We start from the raw sequence: 22100 nt of genomic DNA, 5'->3' as shown, positions 1-22100 counted from the left end.
AGAAAAACTTTGATGACTGGATGGGAAATATAAAATTCACCCCGGGGATCACGTCTACGGCACTGCTTGACAGGGGCACAGGAAAATAATTTTCTTGGGTGGCGAAAGCCAGGGAACCTTTTTGGCTAGGCTTATATAGGCCCCAGGGCTGATAGCCTAGTACCTACCTATGAACCTACGATGGAAACAGAGATCAGTGTAGGTGGTCAAAAAATCAAAACTGATGGTTAGTTAGCATTTCTACAAATAAGTAAAATTCTTAACATGTGCAAAGGCAGTACATTCAGCATTGTTTGTAACAAATATTTATTTTTTAAATTATTTTCCTATTTTACAATTGCAACAATACAATTCAGGACAAGTGCTGTGAGCTGCATCTGCTGTCTGCTTCTCATGTAGTTTGTAACACCAGCCTTCTAACACCTTGTGATGATTTGCTGAAAGAAATAGTATACAACATACATACTCCTACTATGAATTACTGCTTACTTGAAGCCTGCACCCTCTGCTCAATCTTATGTGCCTGAGCTGTGTGCAAAAGTGCCACAAGTTAAAATGAGGCACAGCAAGAAAGAAGATTAAAGAACATTAATTATACCATCCTAAATACAGAACTGATCAATGAATGTATAAGCAGCAGAGTAACCAATATGGACAGACAGTGAAGGCTCAGTACCTGCCTTTTACATAACTTGTATAGATTTGTCATAATGCATTCCATCGCACTATCCACACTTCTTACTCCTTAAAGACATTTCAGTGTAACTGAATATCCTGTTTATCTGTTGCCCAGCACAGTGCATGTATGTGTGTATATGGTCATTATTTGCCAGTGAAAGGTATCACTGACGTCATACCATGAGGAGAGAACATTACACAGTGAAACAGTTTCACACTATGCGACAGGTATTCCCATTTCAAAACCATAATTATTCTCCAACCCCACCCTTCTAAAGGTGCGCTGCAAATTACTCTTCTCATTGTTTGCTCCAAAGTAAAACAAGAGAAAGAAACTAGAAGTATGACAGCTAAGACAACTCTACTCTTTTTCAAGTTTGTTACACAAGCTATGTATGGGTATCTTGTTTTCAAATACAGACCAGCTTGAGCAGAGCTGAGCTTTAAAATGAGAATGTTTTTATTACCCTACATTAAAAATAATATGCAACCATGTTGGCTTCATCAACTCAATTTAACTTAAATGTGTGAAAAAGTATAAAGATGGTACATCCACCTGGTATGCAGGATTCTGGATCAAACACCAACATTAAAAAAGTGTTGTGTTTTGTCTGATATAAAAATAAATAAATTAAATTTCAGTACTTTTATGTGACTAGGGAATCCCTAATTAAGCAAACCCTTGTAAAGTTGACGTTTCTACTCCTTGGACTTGACATTCCATGAACACTCTTGTAAGTACCTGCTGGTTTTGTTAAAAATGATGCATTTGTAAAACACAACACCTACAAACTCACCAAGTACTACAGAAAGGGTTACCGATGGTAAATAGCACAAGTGTTTATGTTTTAAGGGGGAAGGCAAAGGGGTCTCTTTATATATATATATATATATATATATATATATATATATATATATATATAAGCAGCTTCTCAGGTTCCATTCTACTAGTCAGGTGGGTAGGCATAAGGACCAAAGTGCAATGCAAAGCAGTGTTCACTTGATAAACAAGGATCCCTACATGTTAAAAATCAAGGGCATATTTGTCAGTTTTGTGACAGATGAATCCTGAATTTTACCTGCATGGAAACATCTTAAGAAGAAATGACAATCTCTCTCATTGTATGACGTATCATGACAGCACACATTTTTTTTACTTCTTTTGTCATTTAGCTTGCATCATCAGAGACTTCTTCAGAGATCGATCTGAATCTTCTCCCTGAGGAATTTTCTGTGTAAGGTGTCAGAAAACTGAAACAATCTGCACAAAAATAAATGGTGATAGCATAATTCTCACAACAACAAAGCTGACTCTGAAGGACCTTCATCAAGGATCATGGAAGTCATCACATTTTTCTGCTCACCCATCATTAGATGCATTTATTAGCATTATTTTAATTGTTATACATGTTTATTTCGGTGATTGGCTGGCCTCACCCAGGAGCAGATTAGTAGTTCTGGGTCTGATATCCTTGAGTTCCAGCACTGAATGCATCCGTGGAAGGTGAATGCTGATACGTCCCTGGCGATTCTAGATCATTCCCACTTGCGTATGAGGAGTATGGAACTGCAGCATCTTGACTTGGGTCTGTGTAGTCCTGGGAGAACAGAGCTGAGTCAGCACCTACACGATACCGCTGGTAAGCAAAGAATGCCTGACCCACCTTTAGAAGTTAGTAAAAAAGGAAGGGAGAAAGAATTTGGGGAAGAGAGACAGAACAAAGTGTTAGTATTGTTATAGAAACCTTCTGTAGTTGTATGCATTAATGTCCATACAAAGGCAGAGAAAGATGTTATTTGTGTAAGCAAAGCAATAAATAATAGTAGTAAACTTTTATTAGCACACACAAGGAAAGAGTGGTTGCTAGGCAAGTGAAAAAAATGTTACTAATTTAAAAGTGGTGATTCATTGCTGTACAGAAGCTGGACATCCACCTAAATATGATTCTCAAATGCTTCATCATAGGTTATGTATACTCCCTTCCTTTTCAGTAAAGTACATACACACATATCAGGTTAGCTGTTTATCTGTCCAACCATCCCTTCTGTCTTTTGCTTTACTCTATCTACTTGCCTGTCTATCTGCTGAAATACAGTAACATGAGCCATGATGTTACTTCTGATTAGAAAACTCACACTTGATGCAAAATCTAGCTTTACTAGAACTGCATACAACAAAAGGCATCAGCATTAAATATGACTGACACCATGTAATATGTTCTTTTCCTCACTATAAAGGTTTACCCATATTTAACAAAAGACTATAGAGGAAGTGTACATGATGTTGTGTTTTCTTCTCAGCTCCAGGCATGCTGGTTGGCAAACATTGCCCACAGAAGCTGAAATCAGTGAAATAGTCAGGAGCCTTCAGCCGTTGACCATAAGGTCAACTGCTTCCTCAGCTACATTACCTGTTAAAAACTGGTGCAGGGACTATTTCCTTTCAAAATAATTTTTATGTTAAGCCCATCTACATGGACTGGGCCAACAGAATCTATTTTCAGCCATGATATCTTGCAAATAATTAAAATATAGAATACACAGTGTTTGAAATCAGCCACAGTGGTGCAGCGGTAGCATTGTCGCCTCACAGCAAGAGGTTCTCCCATTCGATTCTCGGCTGGAGCGCCGTCTGTGTGAAGTCTGCATGTCCTCCCTGCGGTAGAGTGGCATTTGAAAGACAAGCGTGAATGGGTGTACCTTCGTTGAAGGTTGGGCATCGAGCTGGCACCTCGGCACCATGAAAATCTACTGCCAATAATTAGCGGACCGGTGAGGCAACCCCTTACTGGGTAAAGCTGAAGGAACAACAACACAGTGATTGAAATCAGTGAATTATGAAATAGAATAGATCAAAGAATGCATGAATTAGAAAATATATGTAGAAATCCGAATGTGAACATGTGAGGTTAATCTACTTAACAGGCATATAGTGCCTACTATGGCACATGGGTAAAGATAAAATAATGGTTATCTTTAAAAAAGTTTAAGGCAGAATGAACCAAATAATTCTGAGTGCATATAACTGAAGTACGTAAGAATAATAATAATAATAATAATAATAATAATAATAATAATAATAATAATAACAATAATACAAAAAAAAACAAGATAGGTTTGACCACCTTTGACCATAAGCTTCAAAGTTCCAGTAAGAGCTGCAACTTAAAGAGGGTAAAAGGGAAAAAAAAGACAGTGCATCTTAAGGGCAGCTGGAAACAGGTTAGACTGCACTGCACTAAACTGCATGGGATAATCCTTTTTTTTAACAAGATGCAGTGACCTTGGAGTTGAATGTATAATGTAAGGGGATGACATGCTTTGCCCCAACAAAAAACATAATGCTGCAGCTTTACACTAATGTATTTCACATTGCCTGTTTCTTAGAAATGGTATTTTCACACCTATTCTGCACCAGTACCCCAGGATCTAGGGAAAGACCGCGTACTTCTGCCATTCTAAGGAAAAAATCAAAAGGATGAGAAAGCTAGGTTATACTAAATGCACATTATGCACAGTGCTTTCGGGGTTTTGCAATAAATACTGTTTGGAAGTAATGAAGTGTGAACAGTCATTTTTCGGTCACTCAATGACTAGTAGTTAGCAAGCTTAAACTTACATTATACTGGTACTTTAGTCCAAAATTCATGTAGTAAGCGTTCTGTGTGCCATTTGACAGCACAGCTCAGTGGATGACTTTCCAGATAATAGCTCTACATGAAATGTGCAGTAGTTTAATGGCAATCTTAATAGATTTGTGGCTTAATCATACAAATAAAAATTAAAATAGAGCTGCAGCAGCCCTTACTCTGGGTTTAGCAATATGTTATTCCACGTTGCCAAATCTTATGTTCCTCAGAGAATATGCATGCCACACTGGTAAGATCCACCCACTTTAGGCTCAATTCCTAACTAAGAAATATAGCTCACATTTTAATCCAAAAATGTATAATATAATCAACCAAATTAAATTTCCTATGTCAACCATGAACATATTCTTTTACACCTCGTAAAACTTACTTAGGCAAAAGAATAGATCAATATAACTCTTCTCTCATGCCAACATATTTTATACAGCTAAGGGACTCACAAATACATTCAAAATAATACAAACTGAAGAAAGTTCGAGTCTACTCAAAATTATTTTCTATAAACTGAAATGTATGAGATGTAACAAATGTTTGTTCCTGCTGAAAAAAAATGGATATAATTCTCTTTTAAAAAATAAAACTTCAACTGTACGCAAGTAATTACTAGCTGTTTTAAAGAAAAGAAATGGAAATTTCCCACCCCAAGCATTAGCCACACATGCCCTTAGGAGTAAATAAAACAAACGTGTGCCAAATCAAGGGCTCGTGACTTTCTGACACTTCTGGGGTGAAGGCTTAATCTACATCATTTATCACTACTGCAATCTTCACACACTACTACAATCCGCCAAAGAGAAAAATACACACTTTTAGAAAACAAAGACTAAAACTTAAATTAGTATCAGCGCTTAGTAACGGAACAGCAGCATTGGTTAGATAACATTCTTTTCCAGCTTCATGGATGGAGAACAATTTCATATACTGTTATATTTACAGGAGTGCTATAACTAGGTTTTCACTTTAAATAATTACATTTTTTTCGTGTTATTTGTTCTCAAAGTATTTTTTGAAGAAATCCATGAATCTGGAAATAAAAGTCATAAGTTTTTGTTAATATGTTAAGCATGGGCAGTAGATTGCTGTTGTGAACACAGGTTATTATATTCCTCCTGAAAGGTTATGTTGTCCAGTCTCTTCAGGGACAGAAATGCCAGGAAGCCCTGCCAAAAGAAATAGGTAACAGAATGGTAAAGTTAACTGCTGAAAAGAAAACAATGGGTCATTGCATTTTATTTAATGATAGTAAAACTATCATTCAGGAACAAGAAAACAAAAAAACAAAAAACAAATCTAGCAATTTATTTCTGCAACAGGTTCCTTACTTGGGATTAACCAGGTACCTAGCAATTACAAAGAGTAAAATAGCCTGCTGTGAGGTAAAGTGGTGGAGGCAAGAGTGAACTTGGATATAAGCAGCGTGTCTACTCAAGTATAATGCGTTACCATCCAAAGGACTAATTGTGAGAGAGGGAACATGTGATACCTCGCAGCACCATGCAAGTGGTTTGTATCATAGAAGACCAGACAAACCCAGTAAGTAAACTTACTTCTGTTCAGCAAAGGAAATAACTAAATCAAAATCCTAATGCACCATCTGAATATCAGCCGTTACATACAAGTCTAGACAGTAACTGAGAAGTTATCCCTCAATAAGAATAACAAAACTTTCACATTCACACTGTTCCACTATACTGCATATACCTATGGTGGTTGCATAACCTTTAAACATCATCTCTGAGTGGGAAAACTGTCTTCTAAATGTACTTGTCTGAAAGTAAATGCGCAGATAGTGAGATTATGCATTTTATTACACTTTGTTTGGGGAATCTAGCTGCATCTTTCTGACATACAACAGGATGGAAAATGGAAAACAATCTTTTGAAAATATTAACTATACAGCCTGCCAAGTACACCTCAGCATAAAGTACAGTTGTGTACCTACCATAAATGCAGATTTTCGAGTGTTTCACTGTTGCAGTCATTACACTTGGGTTATCCTGCTGGCAGACTACCCTCAGTCGGCCTGAATTCCAAAGTCCTGGTCCGGCGTCGGTTGCTGTCGCCTCTTCCCTGACGCAATGCCATTTTCTTCAGTTTTTCTTGCCCCAGATGTCAGGTGCCCCCAGCATGCACTAAAATAAACAATACCTTCATCTACAAGCAAATACACCACATAGGTTGTATAGAATAGAGAAATACAGATAAGTCCCAGCAAAGAAAGGGGGATGGTGGGTGGGTAACCTGGACTGCAACAGTGAATACACTCGAACATCTACATTTATGGTAGGTACACAGCTGTACTATGTTCATCATGTTTCACTGTTGCAGTCATTACACTTGGGTTGAATCCCAAAGCTGTGATTGGGCGGCTGGGACTAAATAGAATTAGGAGTGGCTATAAGGCCCTGCAGAACTGCAGTGGCAAAACCTGCTCTGGATTTAGAGTAAAGAGGTAAGTGGTAGTGCTTAGTAAAAGTGTGCACTGAAGTCCAAGTTGCAGCCTCCAAAATATCCTTGGTTGGTACTCCTCTGAGGAAGGCTGCTGAGGTGGCTGCTGCCCTGGTAGAATGTGGTCTAATGCCCTTAGGCACTGATTTGCCATGTTGTGAATAGCAGAAAAATACAGTTTTGTACCTACCATAAATGTAGATGTCCGATAGACATGCAACTGCAGTCATAACATGTGGGTTGTCCTGCCTCAGGCAGCCCTCGGTCGGCCGGATTCCAAAGTCTGGGTCCGACGTCGGCTGATGTCGCATTTCTCTCCGACGTCAGAGCGGCTGGAGTACATAAGCATCAGCCGACGCCATTTTCTTCAGTGTTTCTTGCCCCAGATGCCAGGTGCCCTCCAAGGAAGGCTGTAATCAAATTGGAAGACAAAAACAGGATTCCAAACAAATATTTGAGCAATAAAACAAATACACCATAACAGATATCCCCAGCTAAGATTAACAGGGATAGGAGTGGACCCTAGGCATAGAGGGGTATGGAGGGAGGGAAAATCTGACTGCAGTTGCATGTCTATTGGACATCTACATTTATGGTAGGTACAAAACTGTACTATGTCCTTCAAGCAGTCATAACATGTGGGTAGAATACCATAGCTTAGCTGGGGGAGGAGGAATGCTCTAGGAGAAAGATGGTGTGGCAATCAAACCCTGCAGGACTGCCGAAGCAAAGCCTGCTCTGGATCTGGAGTATAGAGGGAGATTGTAGTGTTTGGAGAATGTATGCACGGAGCTCCATGTAGCAGCTTCTAGAATGTCCTTAGTAGGCACCCCTCTTAAGAATGCCGTAGAGGTGGCTGTAGCTCTGGTGGAATGTGGTCTGACATTGGCTGGAACAGTCTTTCCATGAAAGGAATAACAGAATCTGATGCAATGTCCAATCCATTTTGAAATAGTCTGTTTTGAAATTGCTTTTCCTTGGACTGCAGGGGCGTAAGCTACAAAAAGTTGTTCAGACTTCCTACTGGCCTTGGTTTTGTCCAGGTAGTATCGAAGTTGTCTGTGAATGTCCAAGGTATGCAACAGTCTTTCCCCCTTATTCTCAGGATTGGGGAAGAAAGCAGGCAGATGAATGGCTTGATTTAAAGAAACCCTAGATACCACCTTTGGCATAAAAGTAGGGTTGGTCCTTAATGAAACCCTGTCTCTGTGAAAAATAATAAAGGGTGGTATTGCCATTAGGGCCTGTAGCTCCGAAAACCCTTCTTGCTGAGGTAACTGCCAACAGGAAAGCTGTCTTCCATGAGAGAAATTGCAAGTCAACTGAAGCTGCTGGCTCAAATGGAGATAGAGTCAGTTTTTCTAGGACAAAATTGAGGTCCCAGGCTGGCACTGGGGCCTTTCTTGGTGGCTTAATGTTCTTGATTCCCCTGAGGAATTGCCTTAGTAAAGGGTGTGAAAAAACAGGAGGATCAGTGTTGTATCTAGCTGAAATAGCAGATGCATGTATCTTTATGGAAGAATATGAGAGGCCGTTCTTTAACATATCTGCCAAATATTCCAAGATGAGTGGGATGTTCAACAATGATGCATCATGTCCCTTGCTGGTGTTTTGAATATTTTCCACTTTGCTAAGTAAACCTTTCTGTTGGATGGTCTTCGAGCCTCTGTTAGTATCCGCTGAACTTCCTTGGAGAGAGAAATGCTGAAGTTATTTATGGGATCTCCCGGGCTGTTAGCTGCAGTGTCTGAAGATTTGGATGCACTGTTTCGAAATTGTGTTGAGTCAAAAGTAGAGGCCATTGGGGCAGGGCCCACCTCCTGGTGTGACATATGCTCCGTAGTAGTGGGTACCAGTGTTGTCTTGGCCAGTCCAGAGCTATTATGATTCCCTTGGGTCTCTCTGCTTTGATCTTTAGTAATACTGAGGTCATCAGTGGCAGAGGTGGGAATGCATAGATTGTTAGGGAGTTCCAGTTGAATGAGAGGGCATCTATTTTCCAAACTTTTGGATGGTATGTCCTTGTGCAGAATTTTGGTAGAAGATGGTTGAGGTGAGAGGCAAATAGGTCCACTTCTGGCTTGCCCCATGTCGAAGTGAGTTGTGTGAAGGCCCTCGGATGTAACCTCCACTCGTGTGGATCTGTGAAATTCCTGCTTAGGCTGTCCGCCAACACATTGTCTTTTCCTGGAACAAACTGGGATTGTAACTGGATGTTTAGGCTCAGTGATTTTTCCCAAAGATGCATTGTCAGTCTGCAAAGGGGGTAAGAGTGGGTGCCCCCTTGCTTGTTTATGTACCACATCACAGTGGTGTTGTCTGTCCGTATCAGTAAATGGCCTTGCTGGAGTTGGTGTTGAAAGGCCTCGATGGCATGCATTACTGCCAGCATTTCCTTTTGGTTTATATGCAGATGTGTTTCCTTTGGAGACCATTGTCCTTGTATACCCCTGCCTTCCATGTGTGCCCCCCATCCAAGGTCTGAGGCGTCTGTGGTCATGGTCTGTGTTATCTGTGGTTTTTTGAATGACATACCTGTGTTTGCCTGGCTCACCGAGGCCCACCATAGGAATTCCTTTTGTAGGCATGGAATGAGCGGTATGATTGTCTCCAAGTTGTTGCTGTGTTGAGACCAAATGCTTTTTAGGTACCATTGAAGCTTTCTCATGTGTAGTCTTGCTAATGGAACCAGGAGAATGCAGGATTCCATGTAACCCAGGGCCTGTAGGAATCTCCTTGCAGTCATCTGGGTGAGTTTTGCTAAACCTCTGAAGTAATGAGTTAACTTCTCTTGCTTGTCTTCTGTCAGGTAAGCCATCTGAGAGGCTGTGTCTAGTTTGGCTCCTAAGAAGATTATTTGCTGGGATGGCTGCAGTCTTGACTTTTGGAAGTTGACTGTGTATCCCAGAGCTTGAAGTAATCATATGACATAATCCAGGTTTTTTGTCAACATCAATTTGTCGTCTGCTTGTATGAGGCAGTCGTCCAGGTACGGGTAAATTTGTATCCCCTGGAACCTGCAATGAGCAATTACTGAAGCCAGGCATTTTGTGAATACTCTGGGCGCAGTAGATAAGCCAAATGGCAATGCTGAGAATTGATAATGCTCTGGCCCTGCAAGAAATCTGAGGTATCTTCTGCAGCTGTGTCTGATAGGGACATGCAGGTATGCCTCCTTGAGGTCCAGAGTAATCAGCCAAGACCCCTTGCCCAGCATGGGAAGGAGTTGCTGTAGAGTCAGCATTTTGAACTTTGGTACTATGAGAAAGGTGTTTAATGCGGACAAGTCCAGTATTGGTCTCCACTGAGATTCTTTTCTTGGAACAAGGAACAGTCTTGAGTAAAACCCCTGGTCTTGTTCTTGTTGTGGAACTCTTTCTATTGCTTTCATCCGAGTCAGCAGAGTGATTTGCTTGATAGCCTCTGCCCTCTGGTTTTGTGGTAGGTTTGGCATGCCTTGTTTTCTTGGTAAGGTATGAAAATGAAACCTGTACCCTCGGTCTATAATGTCCAAAATCCATTTGTCCTTTGTCAGTCTGTGCCAATTTTCTGCAAACAGAGATAATTTCCCGCCCAAGGGAGCTTCTATTTGTTCCCTGGTAGGCGGTAGTAGAGGAAAGTCATTGAGATTGTGGTTGTGGGGCAGGTGAAACCCCTGCGTCACTTCTTTGGTTTCCTGGCTGCCATTGTCGACCCCTGTAAGGGCCTCTGTATTGGCCTCTTCCTCGGCCACGTCTGTTCTTACCCCTTTGAAACTTTTCTGGATTAGGAAAGGACCAGTTTTTAGAAGGCCAATTCCTACTGAATCTGGGGGGTTGAACCTGGAGGAAATCTTTCACCGTCTGAACTGATTTTGCTTTTTCTTCGATGGTCTTTAACACATCCTTAGCATTCGCACCAAAAAGCTTGTTCTTTTCCAAAGGTGCATCCAGAAGTTTTGCTTTTACATGATCTGGTAGAGGTTGATCTTTTAACCAAGCATGTCTACGAATGACTGCCCCTGTCATAGCTGCCCTACATGAAGCTTCCAGTGCATCATATCCACACTGCAGGAAGTGATTGCTTACTTGCTGAGTGTTATGTACAGCTTCCTGCAAAGTCTTCCTGTCTAAAGGATCAGGAGTGGCTAATGTTTTTTGTAAATCTTCTAACAGGTAATCCTGATATTGTAACATATGAAAAAGGCAATTTAAAGCTCTCATAGCTAAGGTAGTGGATGTGTAAACCTTTTTGCCCCATCTCTCTAATGACCTAGCTTCCCTGTTGGAGGGCAATGGATTTTTAGAGGTGGAGGCTGAAACTCCTTTAGGCCCCAGTGAAATAGTTTCCAAATCAGCAGTATGGGCCCTGAATAAATGGGAATGAGTTTCTGGGACCCTGTAATACCTGTCTGGCTTGGCTGGAGCAGGAGGAAGAGAATCAGGGGTAGCACTAGAGTCAGAATATAAATCATCCAGAACATCAAGTACAGGAGGAATAGCTAAGGGCCTGTGCTGGGGCTTCTTAAGGAAAGTCCTAAGGCGTTTCCTAGAATCAGAATATTCCTGACCTTGCCACTTGAAATGTTCCCTCATGGTGTGCAGAACTTCCCCAAAAGAAATATCCTCAGGAGGGGAGGCCGAGGGGATGGAATCTTCTGCATCCGAGTCCTCTAATCATGGAAATTAAATCAGCAGCCATGGACATAATTTGTGTCTCTGGAGAAGGCTGAGGTAAGGATTTAGAAGTAGTATGCTTTGTTTTGCTGGCTGCCTTAGCCCTAGTGTAGGCCTTAATAGACATGGCCATAGGAGGCCTGGCAGCTCCACGTGCAGGAGTGACCTTGTCTACAGCAATGGTCTCGGGCATTTCCTCGGTTTCGGTATCCGGAGGAAAATCGATAACTGGCGGAGTGATGTCCGGAATCGGAGTCGTCGGTAATGCGGTGTCTTCAGTTCGGAGCGGTGGGGAGACCGTCTCAGAGGGAACCGGAGCACTCGCGCTAGGTTTTGGCGTGGAGTCGGTGGTAGACGCGGGCTGAGGATGTCGGTCCCGGTCTTTTCGCTTTTTGGGGGTTTGCGATGTCGGAAGATCAGACGGCATGGTGTAAGCAAATTTATCGGCAAAAAAATCTTCAGCGAACTCCGCCCGGCGCCTGAGAGTGCGCTTGTTGAAGCGAGCACAGGCTACACAGGCCGAGACGTCGTGGTCTGGGCCCAGGCAAGGAAGACAGTAAGAGTGGAAATCCTTATGAGGTATTTGTTTACCACAAGAAAGTCAATTGTTAACTTTTTCAGTAATTTCTGACATCGGCTGAGGCAAGAAAAGGTCCCCAATGGGGTACTTAGCTTTTTTGATGACTTCGGTATCGAAGAATACAGGAGCTGACCGACCGGCACTTGCGAACTGCTTCTGCTTCGGGCACCGCGCGGCAAGAAAGACTGAAGAAAATGGCGTCGGCTGATGCTTATGTACTCCAGCCGCTCTGACGTCGGAGAGAAATGCGACATCAGCCGACGTCGGACCCAGACTTTGGAATCCGGCCGACCGAGGGCTGCCTGAGGCAGGACAACCCACATGTTATGACTGCAGTTGCATTCTTGAAGGACATCGAATGCAGTGTCCTATCCATTTTGAAATAGTCTGCTCTGAGATGGCCTTTCCTTGTGATCCTGCAGCATATGCCACTAAAAGTTGCTCAGTCTTTCTGAAAGCTTTAGTTTTGTCCAAGTAGAAGCATAGCTGTCTGTGTATGTCCAAAGAATGCAGAAGTCTCTCCCCTTTATTCTGTGGGTTTGGGTAAAAAGTAGGCAACTTAATGGTTTGGTTAAGAGCCACACTGGACACTACCTTAGGCATAAATGTTGGGCTTGTCCTTAGAGAAACCCTGTCGGGATGGAAGATAATAAAAGGTTCCACAGCCATTAATGCCTGTAACTCTGAGACTTTTCTTGCTGAAGTTATTGCTAGCAGCAGAGCTGTTTTCCATGATAAGAATTTTATCTCAGCTGTATTGGCTGGCTCAAAAGGAGGCAGTGTGAGTTTTTCCAAGACAAAATTGAGGTCCCATGCAGGTATTGGTGCTCTCCTTGGAGGTCTTATGTTTTTGGCCTTCCTGAGGTACTGCCTAAGCAATGGATGTGAAAATATAGGTGGGTCTGTATTGTAATGAGCTGAAATGGCAGAGGCATGGATCTTAATTGATGAGAAGGATAGGCCTTTGTCCAGCATCTCAGTTAGATATGGTAAAATCTGAGGAATATTTGGAACAAGCGTGTCAATTCCTTGTGCCTAGTTCCAAGCGCAGAATCTCTTCCATTTTTCTGCATAAGATTTTCTGGTGCTGGGCTTCTTGGCCTCCAAAATAACATCCATAACCGCTTTAGAGAGAGGTGTATTCTGAATGGTTACACTATCCACCATGCAGCTAGATTTAGGGTTCTGAGTTGGCTGTGCAGGATCTGATTGTTTTGTTGGGTCAGTAAATGAGGAATTTGAGGCAATGTCCAGGCTGGGCCTTGAGACAAGCTCCTTAGGATTGGGTACCAGTGTTGGCGTGGCCAATCCAGGGCAATCAGTATAATTTGTGGCTTCTCTTGTCTGACCTTTAGGAGTACCTTGGGGAGGAGAGGCAGTGGAGGAAAGGCATATACTGTAAGGTTGTTCCAGCCGAATGACAAAGCATCCACTTTCCATGCTTGTTTGTGATATGTCCTTGTGCAGAATCTCTGAAGTTGGCAGTTGTGAGGGGAGGCAAAAAGATCTATGTCTGGGCATCCCCATTTCCTTGTTATCATGTTGAATATTTGTGGATCTAGTTTCCGCTCATGAGGATCCATGAGATTTCTGCTTAGTTCGTCTGCCAGAGCATTTGTTTTTCCTGGCAGGAATTGTGCTTGCAGGTGTACTTGGTAAGTCAATGCTGTGTTCCACAAAATCATGGCTTGTCTGCAGAGGGGGTAGGAATGTGTGCCCCCCTGCTTGTTTATGTACCACATGACTGAGGTGTTGTCCGTCTTTATCAGCAGCTGTCCTGGATGAAGTAGGTCCTTGAAGGCTGTCAGGGCATTTTGTACAGCTAGCATCTCTTTTTGATTGATGTGAAGATGCCTTTGGCTTGGGGGCCATGTGCCCTGAATAAATTTTCCTGCCATGTGGTCCCCCCAGGCATAATCTGATGCATGTGTTGTTAGTGTTTGCCTGGCTGTGGGTAAAGTGAATGGCTGTACCTTGTTGTGGTGACAGGCCTGTGCCCACCATCGAAAGTCCTGTTGCAGGCAGGGAATGAGTGAAATTAATGATTCCAGGCTGTGGCAATGTTGAGTCCAAACACTTTTTAGATACCATTGTAGTTTCCTCATTTGCAGTCTTGCATATGGAATTAGCAGAATGCAGGATGCCATGTAGCCCAGTGCCTGCAGAAGTTTTCTTGCAGATAACTGGGTCTTTGTTGCCATGCTTTTGAAGTAAGAAGTCAGTTGCCTTTGTTTGCTGGCGTGAGATAAGCCATCTGGGCAGTATTTAAGCTTGCACCCAGGAATATTATCTCTTGAGAGGGTACTAGTTTTGATTTCTTTTAATTTACTGTGTACCCTAGGCAAATTAGTAATCTTTTTACAAACGCCAGATGCTTTAGTAGAATGTCTTTGGTCTCTACTTGAATAAGGCAGTCGTCCAAGTAGGGATATATTTGAATTCCTCTTTGTCTGCAAAATGCAATTACGGGTGCCAGGCATTTTGTGACGACCCTGTGCGCAGTAGACAAGCCAAAGAGCAGTGCAGAGAATTGGTAGTGCATTGAGCCAGCTATGAATCTGATGTATCTTCTGCAAGATTGTCTCATTGGGACATGCAGGTATGCCTCTTTGAGGTCCAAAGTTACAAGCCAAGCCTTCTTGCCCAGCATGGGCAGAAGCTGCTGCAGAGTCAACATTTTGAATTTCAGAACGTCCAGGAAAGTATTTAGAATAGACAGGTCCAGAATTGGTCTCCATGCTTCGTCCTTTCTTGGTACTAAGAAAAGTCTTGAGTAAAATCCTTCTCCCTGCTCTTGTTGTGGCACTGGCTGAATAGCTCTCATGTCCATGAGAGATGAAACTTGTTTTTGTGCCTCTGCCCATTGATTGTGTGGCAGGTCTGGCATACCTTTTGCCTTTGGAAGGGTGTGAAAGTGGAACCTGTAGCCCTGAGAGACTATATTTAAGACCCATTTGTCCTGGGTGACCATGTGCCAATTTTGTGAAAAAAGTGCTAGCTTTCCCCCTAAGGGTGCTGCCAAAAGATAAATGCTTGGCGTTGGCAGAGGGAAGTCATTGGGACTGTTTCCTATATGGCTGTGATTTGTCTTCTCCGCTTTTGGAGGTAGAAGCACCCCATTGTTTGGGCCTATATGAGCCCTGGGGCTGTTGTCTGCCTCTAGGGCGTCTGTATCTGCCTCTTTGTGGCCTGTCTGACACAGGAAAGGACCAATTCTTAGAAGGCCAGTTCCTGCTAAATCTGGGTGGCTGTACCTGTAAGAAATCCTTTACAGTCTGCATAGATTTAGCTTTATCCTCCATTTTCTTCAACACCTCTTTTGCCTTAACACCAAACAAAGTATCATGCTATAATCGAGCATCCAATAATTTTGCTTTAACATGATCAGGCAGTGTCTGTTCCTTTAATCAAGCATGCCTTCTAATCACAGAACCTGTTACAGCGGCCCTGCAAGAGGCCTCCAGTGAATCATAACCACATTGCAAAGTATGTTTTCCCACTTGTTCAGCTGCATGCAATAAATCCTGCATTTCCTTGTTCTCAGGACATTCAGAATTTGTCAACATTTTCTGTTTTAACAGAGACATGAAGTATTGCTGATATTTAAGCATATGAAACTGACAATTTAAAGCCCTTACAGCCAAGGTAGCAGAAGTGTAAACTTTTTCCCCCATCTGCCCAGTGCCCTAGAATCTCTATCTGAGGGGACAGGGTTTTTTGCAGTAGCGGCCTTGACCCCTTTGGCACCCTGAGAAATAGTTTCTGGGTCAGCAGCAGGGTTTTTATATAGAAATTTATGAGAATCTGGAACCCTGTAGTATCTGTTTGGCTTAACAGGTGCAGGAGGTAAAGAGTCGGGAGATAGGCCGGACTCTGAAAATACATCATCTACAATCTAGAACAGGTGGAATAGTAAGAGGTCTGTGCTGAGGTAGTAAAAGAAAGTCTCTGAGCCTTTTCTTAGAATCTGAGTAATCTTGGCTCTCCCAGTGGGAATGCTCCCTCATGGTATGCAGGGTTTCCCCAAAGGAGTAATCCTCAGGAGGAGAAGCTGAAGGAATAGATTCTTCATCATCAGAATCCTCATAGGGAGGAATAGAGTATCCCTGTGCTGAAGAGGAGTCAGAGGAAATGGAAACCTGATCAGAGGAATCATATTCAGTGTCTTGCCTAGGCCTCTTATCAGGAGGGGGATGGGAACCCCTGATCAAAGTAATTAGGTCTTCGGCCATTTTGAGCATCTGTTTCTTAGGCATGGAAGTCTGTCCTGGAGAATGCTGTACTTGTTTCCTTGTCTTTAAAACTGTTTTAGTCTTTGTTTTGGAAGCTGAAGTTGGCTTGATATAAAGCTGTGTAGGTCTGAAAACACCCTCAGAAGCCGATGCCTGCTCAGTGGCTCCGGACCCATCTGAGGGATTAGTTTCCGAAGGCCCAATACCTTGAGTATCCAGAGGCCTAGTTGTCTTCACGTGGGAGTCGGAGGTGGCCTGTGGCTCTGAGGTAGCGGGAGTCAGGGGCTGCGAAAGCACCTCACTGTGAACCGGCGTCTGGCCTAGAAGAGGCTTAGTTATCAGTTTTGGAACTCAGCTGTTCCGACGGCATTATATAGTTAAACCTTCGGCCAAAGTAATGAAAAGCAAAATCGTACCGACGCTTAATAGTGCGTTGGTTAAATCTAGCACAAAACCGACAACTAGCAACGTCGTGGTCAGGGCCTAGGCAAGGAAGACAGTAAGAATGAAAATCCTTATGAGGTATTTGCTTCCCACAAGAAATACAATTGTTAACTTTTTCTGACATCGGTCTGGAGCAAGAAAAAAGTTTCCCCAACGGGGTACTTAGCTTTATAGAAGACTTTGGATCTGAAATTCAATTTTGAAAATCTCAGGAGTCGGCCGACCGGCACTTGCCAACTGCTTTTGCTTCGGACACCGCGCAGCAAGAAAGACTGAATAAAATGGCGTTGGCTGCATCTTTTATACCCCTGGTGCACTGATGTCAGGGAAGAAGCGACATCAACCGATGCCGGACCAGAACTTTGAAATTCAGGCCGACTGCGGGTAGCCTGCCAGCAGGATAACCCAAGTGTAATGACTGCAACAGTGAAACACGATGAGCATCTTAAATGGTTTCTGGTAACTATTCTAGTTCTTTCTGGCTATTTTCTAATATTCTCAAATCTATTGACAATGCTGATAATTTTCTGTGTTACATGTGTATAATTATTTTATGTAAGCCATTATATTAAATAATATTTATTGCATACTATAGAATGCAATCTGTGTTGCAGGCAATTATTTCATGTAAATTATTATTATTAAACGGGTACATGAACTGGTTCAAAGATTCTTTCCAATCATATCTGGGATGCATGGTCAAGGATAATTAATATAATGAGACAGAATTACAAACATAAACAACATTCCATGAAGATGAAACATGATACTTGAATGAACTTACAAAACAGTCTAATCTGGTTTACAATTTAGGAGACTTAGAATAACATTTTGGAGTGCAGAAATTGAAGGACAGTTAATCAAAAGCTGTTAAATCTGAACAGAGATACCCACTGAAAAAATGTTCATAATACACAGATTTTGTGAAACTATATACACAGTGCAACCTTAGAGTTCAACGACATAAGCATTAAGAAATAGCAGCTAATAATTCAGAAGAGAACTCTGATAAATACAGTAGATGAGATCTGATGATTTAGTGAATAGGTTAACATAATGAGTGTTAACAATGTACAGCAAATGTTTTATGATCTTTAACATTACTGACTGTTTGCTAAAGTAGTGTGTAAATGTACTTACTGCCTTAGGACACTTAGGAGTGGTGTTAGCTTATAAGACTGTATAACCAAGAATTGTATGTGGGCTTCAGCTCATGAGATCATACTTTATATCCTCCAAGTTACAGTCTGTGAGCTTGAGTTCATAGTGTCATACTTCAAGACCCCCCCCCCCCAAGTTATTGTGTCATCTCATGAGAAACAGTAGTATGTTAAAGACAGAAAGCATGGAACGTGGTCAATAGCCTGTATCCTTGAAGCAGTTACATTTGTTTTGTTTGAAACAGTATGCTGTGAGTATTTTCTGAAAATTTTGTAAACTGTCAAGCTTCCTAATGTCTTCTGGGGTATCATCCCGCACATCTGCTTCAATTCTGAATTGAGCCTCAAGTCTTGATGAATACCCTCACAAGGTGGACCCTGTTTTTTACAAAATCTCACCAAGATAACATTGGTATATAGACTGTATTTTATATAGACTAAATCATGGACAGAAGTAGTTAAAAAAACAAAAAAAAAAAACAAAGCTGGGTGCACAAGTCCCAGGATAGAAAAGTGCCCAATCCTGGTAGGTGCACTGGTGCCAGAAATGGAAAAAAATAACAAGGTAGAATCATCAAGACATGGGAACTATCCTACAATGCGGTTAGGCTAGGCTCAGAGGGAGGATGCCACCCCTGTTGTAGAAGGTAATAGTAGCCCACAAAAACTGACAGGCCAAAAAACAGTCATAAAGATGACAGACTGGACTACTGAGTATAAGAAAGAAATTGTGTATTGTTACTATGCAAGAAGTGTAGAATTTCTGGATAGAAGATATTCAAAAAGAAGTTAGAGGAAATAAAAATACATATTTGTGCTAATTAATGTAACAGATTCATGAAAAACATTATATAGACCAAGAAACCTTGGGCAGTTTGGAAAAAGAATTGACTGAAAAAGTATGAAAATACTGTTCAAAGATATAAAAAAGAAAAATGGATGAAAGAAAGCGAGATCTGATATGGTACGGTACTTATGCAAAGGAAGAGCCAAACTAATCAAAACAAAAAAGCAGCTCCACAGATAGTTGAAGAAATATATAAGCAAAGGTACCCAGATATGAAAAATTTCACAATACAAAAAATAAGATCACAAAGGGGGAATGCAGAGCAGAAGATTAGTAAAGTAGAAGTTAAAGAAACAGAAGCTGAAGTTATGGAATATCTGCAAACAGAAGGATTTATTGTAGAAAGTCTAACGCAGGTTGTCACAGCATGATGGAACAAGGAGTCCCCAAAGTAAGGGGAAACAGGTGGAGTGGGAGACATCTGAAGAAAACATATGGAAACTGGAAAGAAAAAAGAGATTTAATATGGTGCAATATTTATGCAACGGAAAAAGCAAAACTAACCAATACAAAAAAGCAGCACCCTCGATATTTCAAGAGAAATACAGGCAAAGGCATCCAGATACAGCTGATTTTACAATACAAAAAATAAGAAAACAAAGGGGGAATGTAGAAAAGAGGATTAGTAATGAAGAAGTTAAAGAAATAGAAACTAAAGTTATTGATTACTGTAGAAAATCCAATTCTGGTAACATCACAGCATGATGGACAAATGAGTCCCCAAATTAAGTAGAAACAGGCTGAACGGGAAGCATCTACTCAGTTGTCACATGAAGATACACTGGAGTCTTCAATAGGAAACCAGTATAAAAGTTCAGTTGGAGTTGTGCAGCAAGGGAAGGAGCAGGAAATGGTGGCAACTCTGATGCAGTCAATGTTGTGGAGTGATAGGCCAATGAGTTCCCATATGGAAGTGCAACAGATGATACAGGATGCCGATGAACAGACTACATTCACAGGAAAATGTTCAGGAACTTTCTGCAGGAAATGGAGAATAAAGAATGGGTCCTCAGTTTAGAAGAAAAGATCTAAGGGAAGAGTTGCTTGATTTAAGAGAGATGGGTAAACATACTAAGATCAATGAAAGAGATAGCTTACAGAAAGTCAATAAGAACCAAAATGTTAGACGTCCAATGAAACAAATGAACACAGTAGCCAAGACTATAAACAGAAATTCATGTGGTAAGACTTTACCTGTTATTAATTTAGCTGTACTGTAGTGTTACCACAAAAATACAGGGCAATTAAGGGAAAGGAAGGGAAGAAATCAAATGCCATCATGGAAGTATCAAATAGAGAAAACTGTAAAGCAATTAAGATAAGAAGACTTATGTCAAAAGAGTGCAGAAAAGGGAACAGATCAACAAAAATAGTTAGAAAGATATACCTAATAAAAACAATGTGCAGTATTAGAACAGACCAGGATCTATTATACACTACTGAAAATAATAAACTAAAGCTATCAGCACAGGCAGAAAAAGTCAGAAGTTATGCATATAAATGAAAAGTACAAAATAAGCAATTTATTGATGACCCAAAAAAGTTTTATATAGAATTGGGAAACAAAGCAAAAGAAACACCACCACAAAAAAATAAATAAATAAATAAATAAAATAAAGACGTTTTGGAGAAAGATCTATGAAACCCTTCAACTAAGGCTTTGTGACAGAATTTACTTTGAAGCTACAGTTTTTGGACCAGAGGTCATCCTGGGACCATTTACTGTCAGAGCCCAGGTTGGACTGAATAACTCTAGCTTGTATAAGTAGTAAAAAGAGGCAATTAAAATTAAGACTTGTTGAACCCACAGTAATGAAAGGTTAAGACCACTCAAGTGTATACCTTTTAATGTTAATTTGTAGGCTCCTTTGTTTAAAGGGGTCCCTGTATATTAAGTACTTGATTCAACAGCTGCTCATGTTAACTGTTTAAACTAAGGCTGATATTGATTAGTCAATGAAGACATCAGTGCCATGTAGACAACCCTTGTAAGTAAGGTATTCAAGAGCTGTGAGCAAAATAAGAAAGAATATAACATGGAGCAAATGGCAAATGGATGGGTAACCGGAAATTTACCCCAGGGGTTCCACCTGTGTCCCTTTTGGACAGGGGCAATGGGTGCTGACTTTACTGTCTGCTTGAACCAGACATCCTTGGGAACATGGGATGAATTTGGCTAGGCTTGTAAGGACCCTGGGGCTGTTAGCCTAGTAGCCTCCTATGAGCCTATGCTTAATAGATTTGAGCCTATGACCAAGTAGCTGAGGCACAAATATTTCTGATGAAGATATATTTGAAAGAAGAATTTGTAGTAGTTATGCTCTTGGTGCAATGGCTTTTAATAGCAACATTTTCAATTTGCTAACTTAGAACAAAATATAGCACATTTAACAATAAACATGGGAAGGATGTGCTTAATAAATGTCAGCCTATTTTTATCTGAAGCAATGTAGATGAACAACTTTCTTTCTGATTACATGCATTGTCTTCAGGAAAAAAAATGATAGTGGTGCTTGTTCAAGAAATAAAGGTCTTTCCCTCTTTTGAATGAATTATGCTCATATGAAGAAAACTGGGCAATGAAATAAGTGGTTTAAGGACAGATCAGAAACTAGTTAAAGACTGATTCATTTTTTCCCCCAAGGGACATTCAGTCTTTAAGATCACTTACACTTCCCCACAGAAAATGCTGTACTACTCACTAATCTTGTCAGCAGGGCAAAGGCCACCGAAAAGCTTCTTCTCTGAGTGAAACTTAAGAATCTCGGTTTGAATGGGGGACAGGAAAACTGGTCAGTATTGAAGTTTTATGTCACAAAAAGGAAAATGTTCTTTAAAGGCAGGCAAAGATGTGCATCACGTTTAAATACTGGGTAACAGTCCTGTCTTCCACACCACTGGCATGTGCAGAAATGCCAGAAACATGCATCTTGAGTATGGAATAACGGACGCCCAAATCATACAGGTGCCTCGAATAAATGAGGATCACGTGCAAATTACTGACTGAGGCATTTTGTGAGATAACTCTCTGCTGAAATGACAACCTTTTCATTTACTGGAACATTTCTAAACAAGTTGAGGGCTTAGCAGTTTCTATCACGTCCAAATCTTCTGCTGGAAAGTCAGATGGAAGCAAGGATCTAAGCAGAAACTAAGACCTGTGATGGCACTGTGTGCTGCCCCTAATTTGGGGGGACTTTGTTGGCTTGTGCACTGTACTGTCAAGGACATGAAAGCCTGAAGTCAACACAGGGCAGAAAAAAGGCCGAGCATTGGCCTTTCTGAATTTTGTAATGAAACTTGAATACAGAGGAAACTATGGAAAAGCATGTAGGAATCTTCAATGAAATAGGAAGGCCAGAGGGAGAATTATATTCTCCCATGTAACAAAAAGATTGATGTCAGG

General features: G+C 41.2%; 1 protein-coding gene across 2 annotated transcripts in view; it reads right to left on the bottom strand.

The window, feature by feature from the left end:
- Positions 1 to 289: 289 nt before the first annotated feature.
- Positions 290 to 22100, bottom strand: part of SYNGR1 (synaptogyrin 1) — a 607262-nt gene continuing 585451 nt past the window's right edge. Inside the window, exon 4 of one of the 2 annotated variants that reach the window (XM_044066862.1) lies at positions 290 to 2342. In XM_044066862.1, the coding sequence (XP_043922797.1) occupies positions 2127 to 2342 (216 nt within the window). In that variant the 3' untranslated portion in view covers positions 290 to 2126. Of the gene's footprint in view, positions 2343 to 4732; positions 5489 to 22100 lie in introns of those variants that run through there. The other variant, XM_044066872.1, reaches the window with a different exon arrangement.

This window comes from Protopterus annectens, chromosome 1.part0 (assembly GCF_019279795.1).
Source record: "Protopterus annectens isolate FY-2018-M chromosome 1.part0, PAN1.0, whole genome shotgun sequence".
Taxonomy (NCBI): domain Eukaryota; kingdom Metazoa; phylum Chordata; order Ceratodontiformes; family Protopteridae; genus Protopterus; species Protopterus annectens.
Note: the sequence above shows the minus strand (reverse complement) of the source record. Positions and strands in the feature narration are given on the sequence as shown.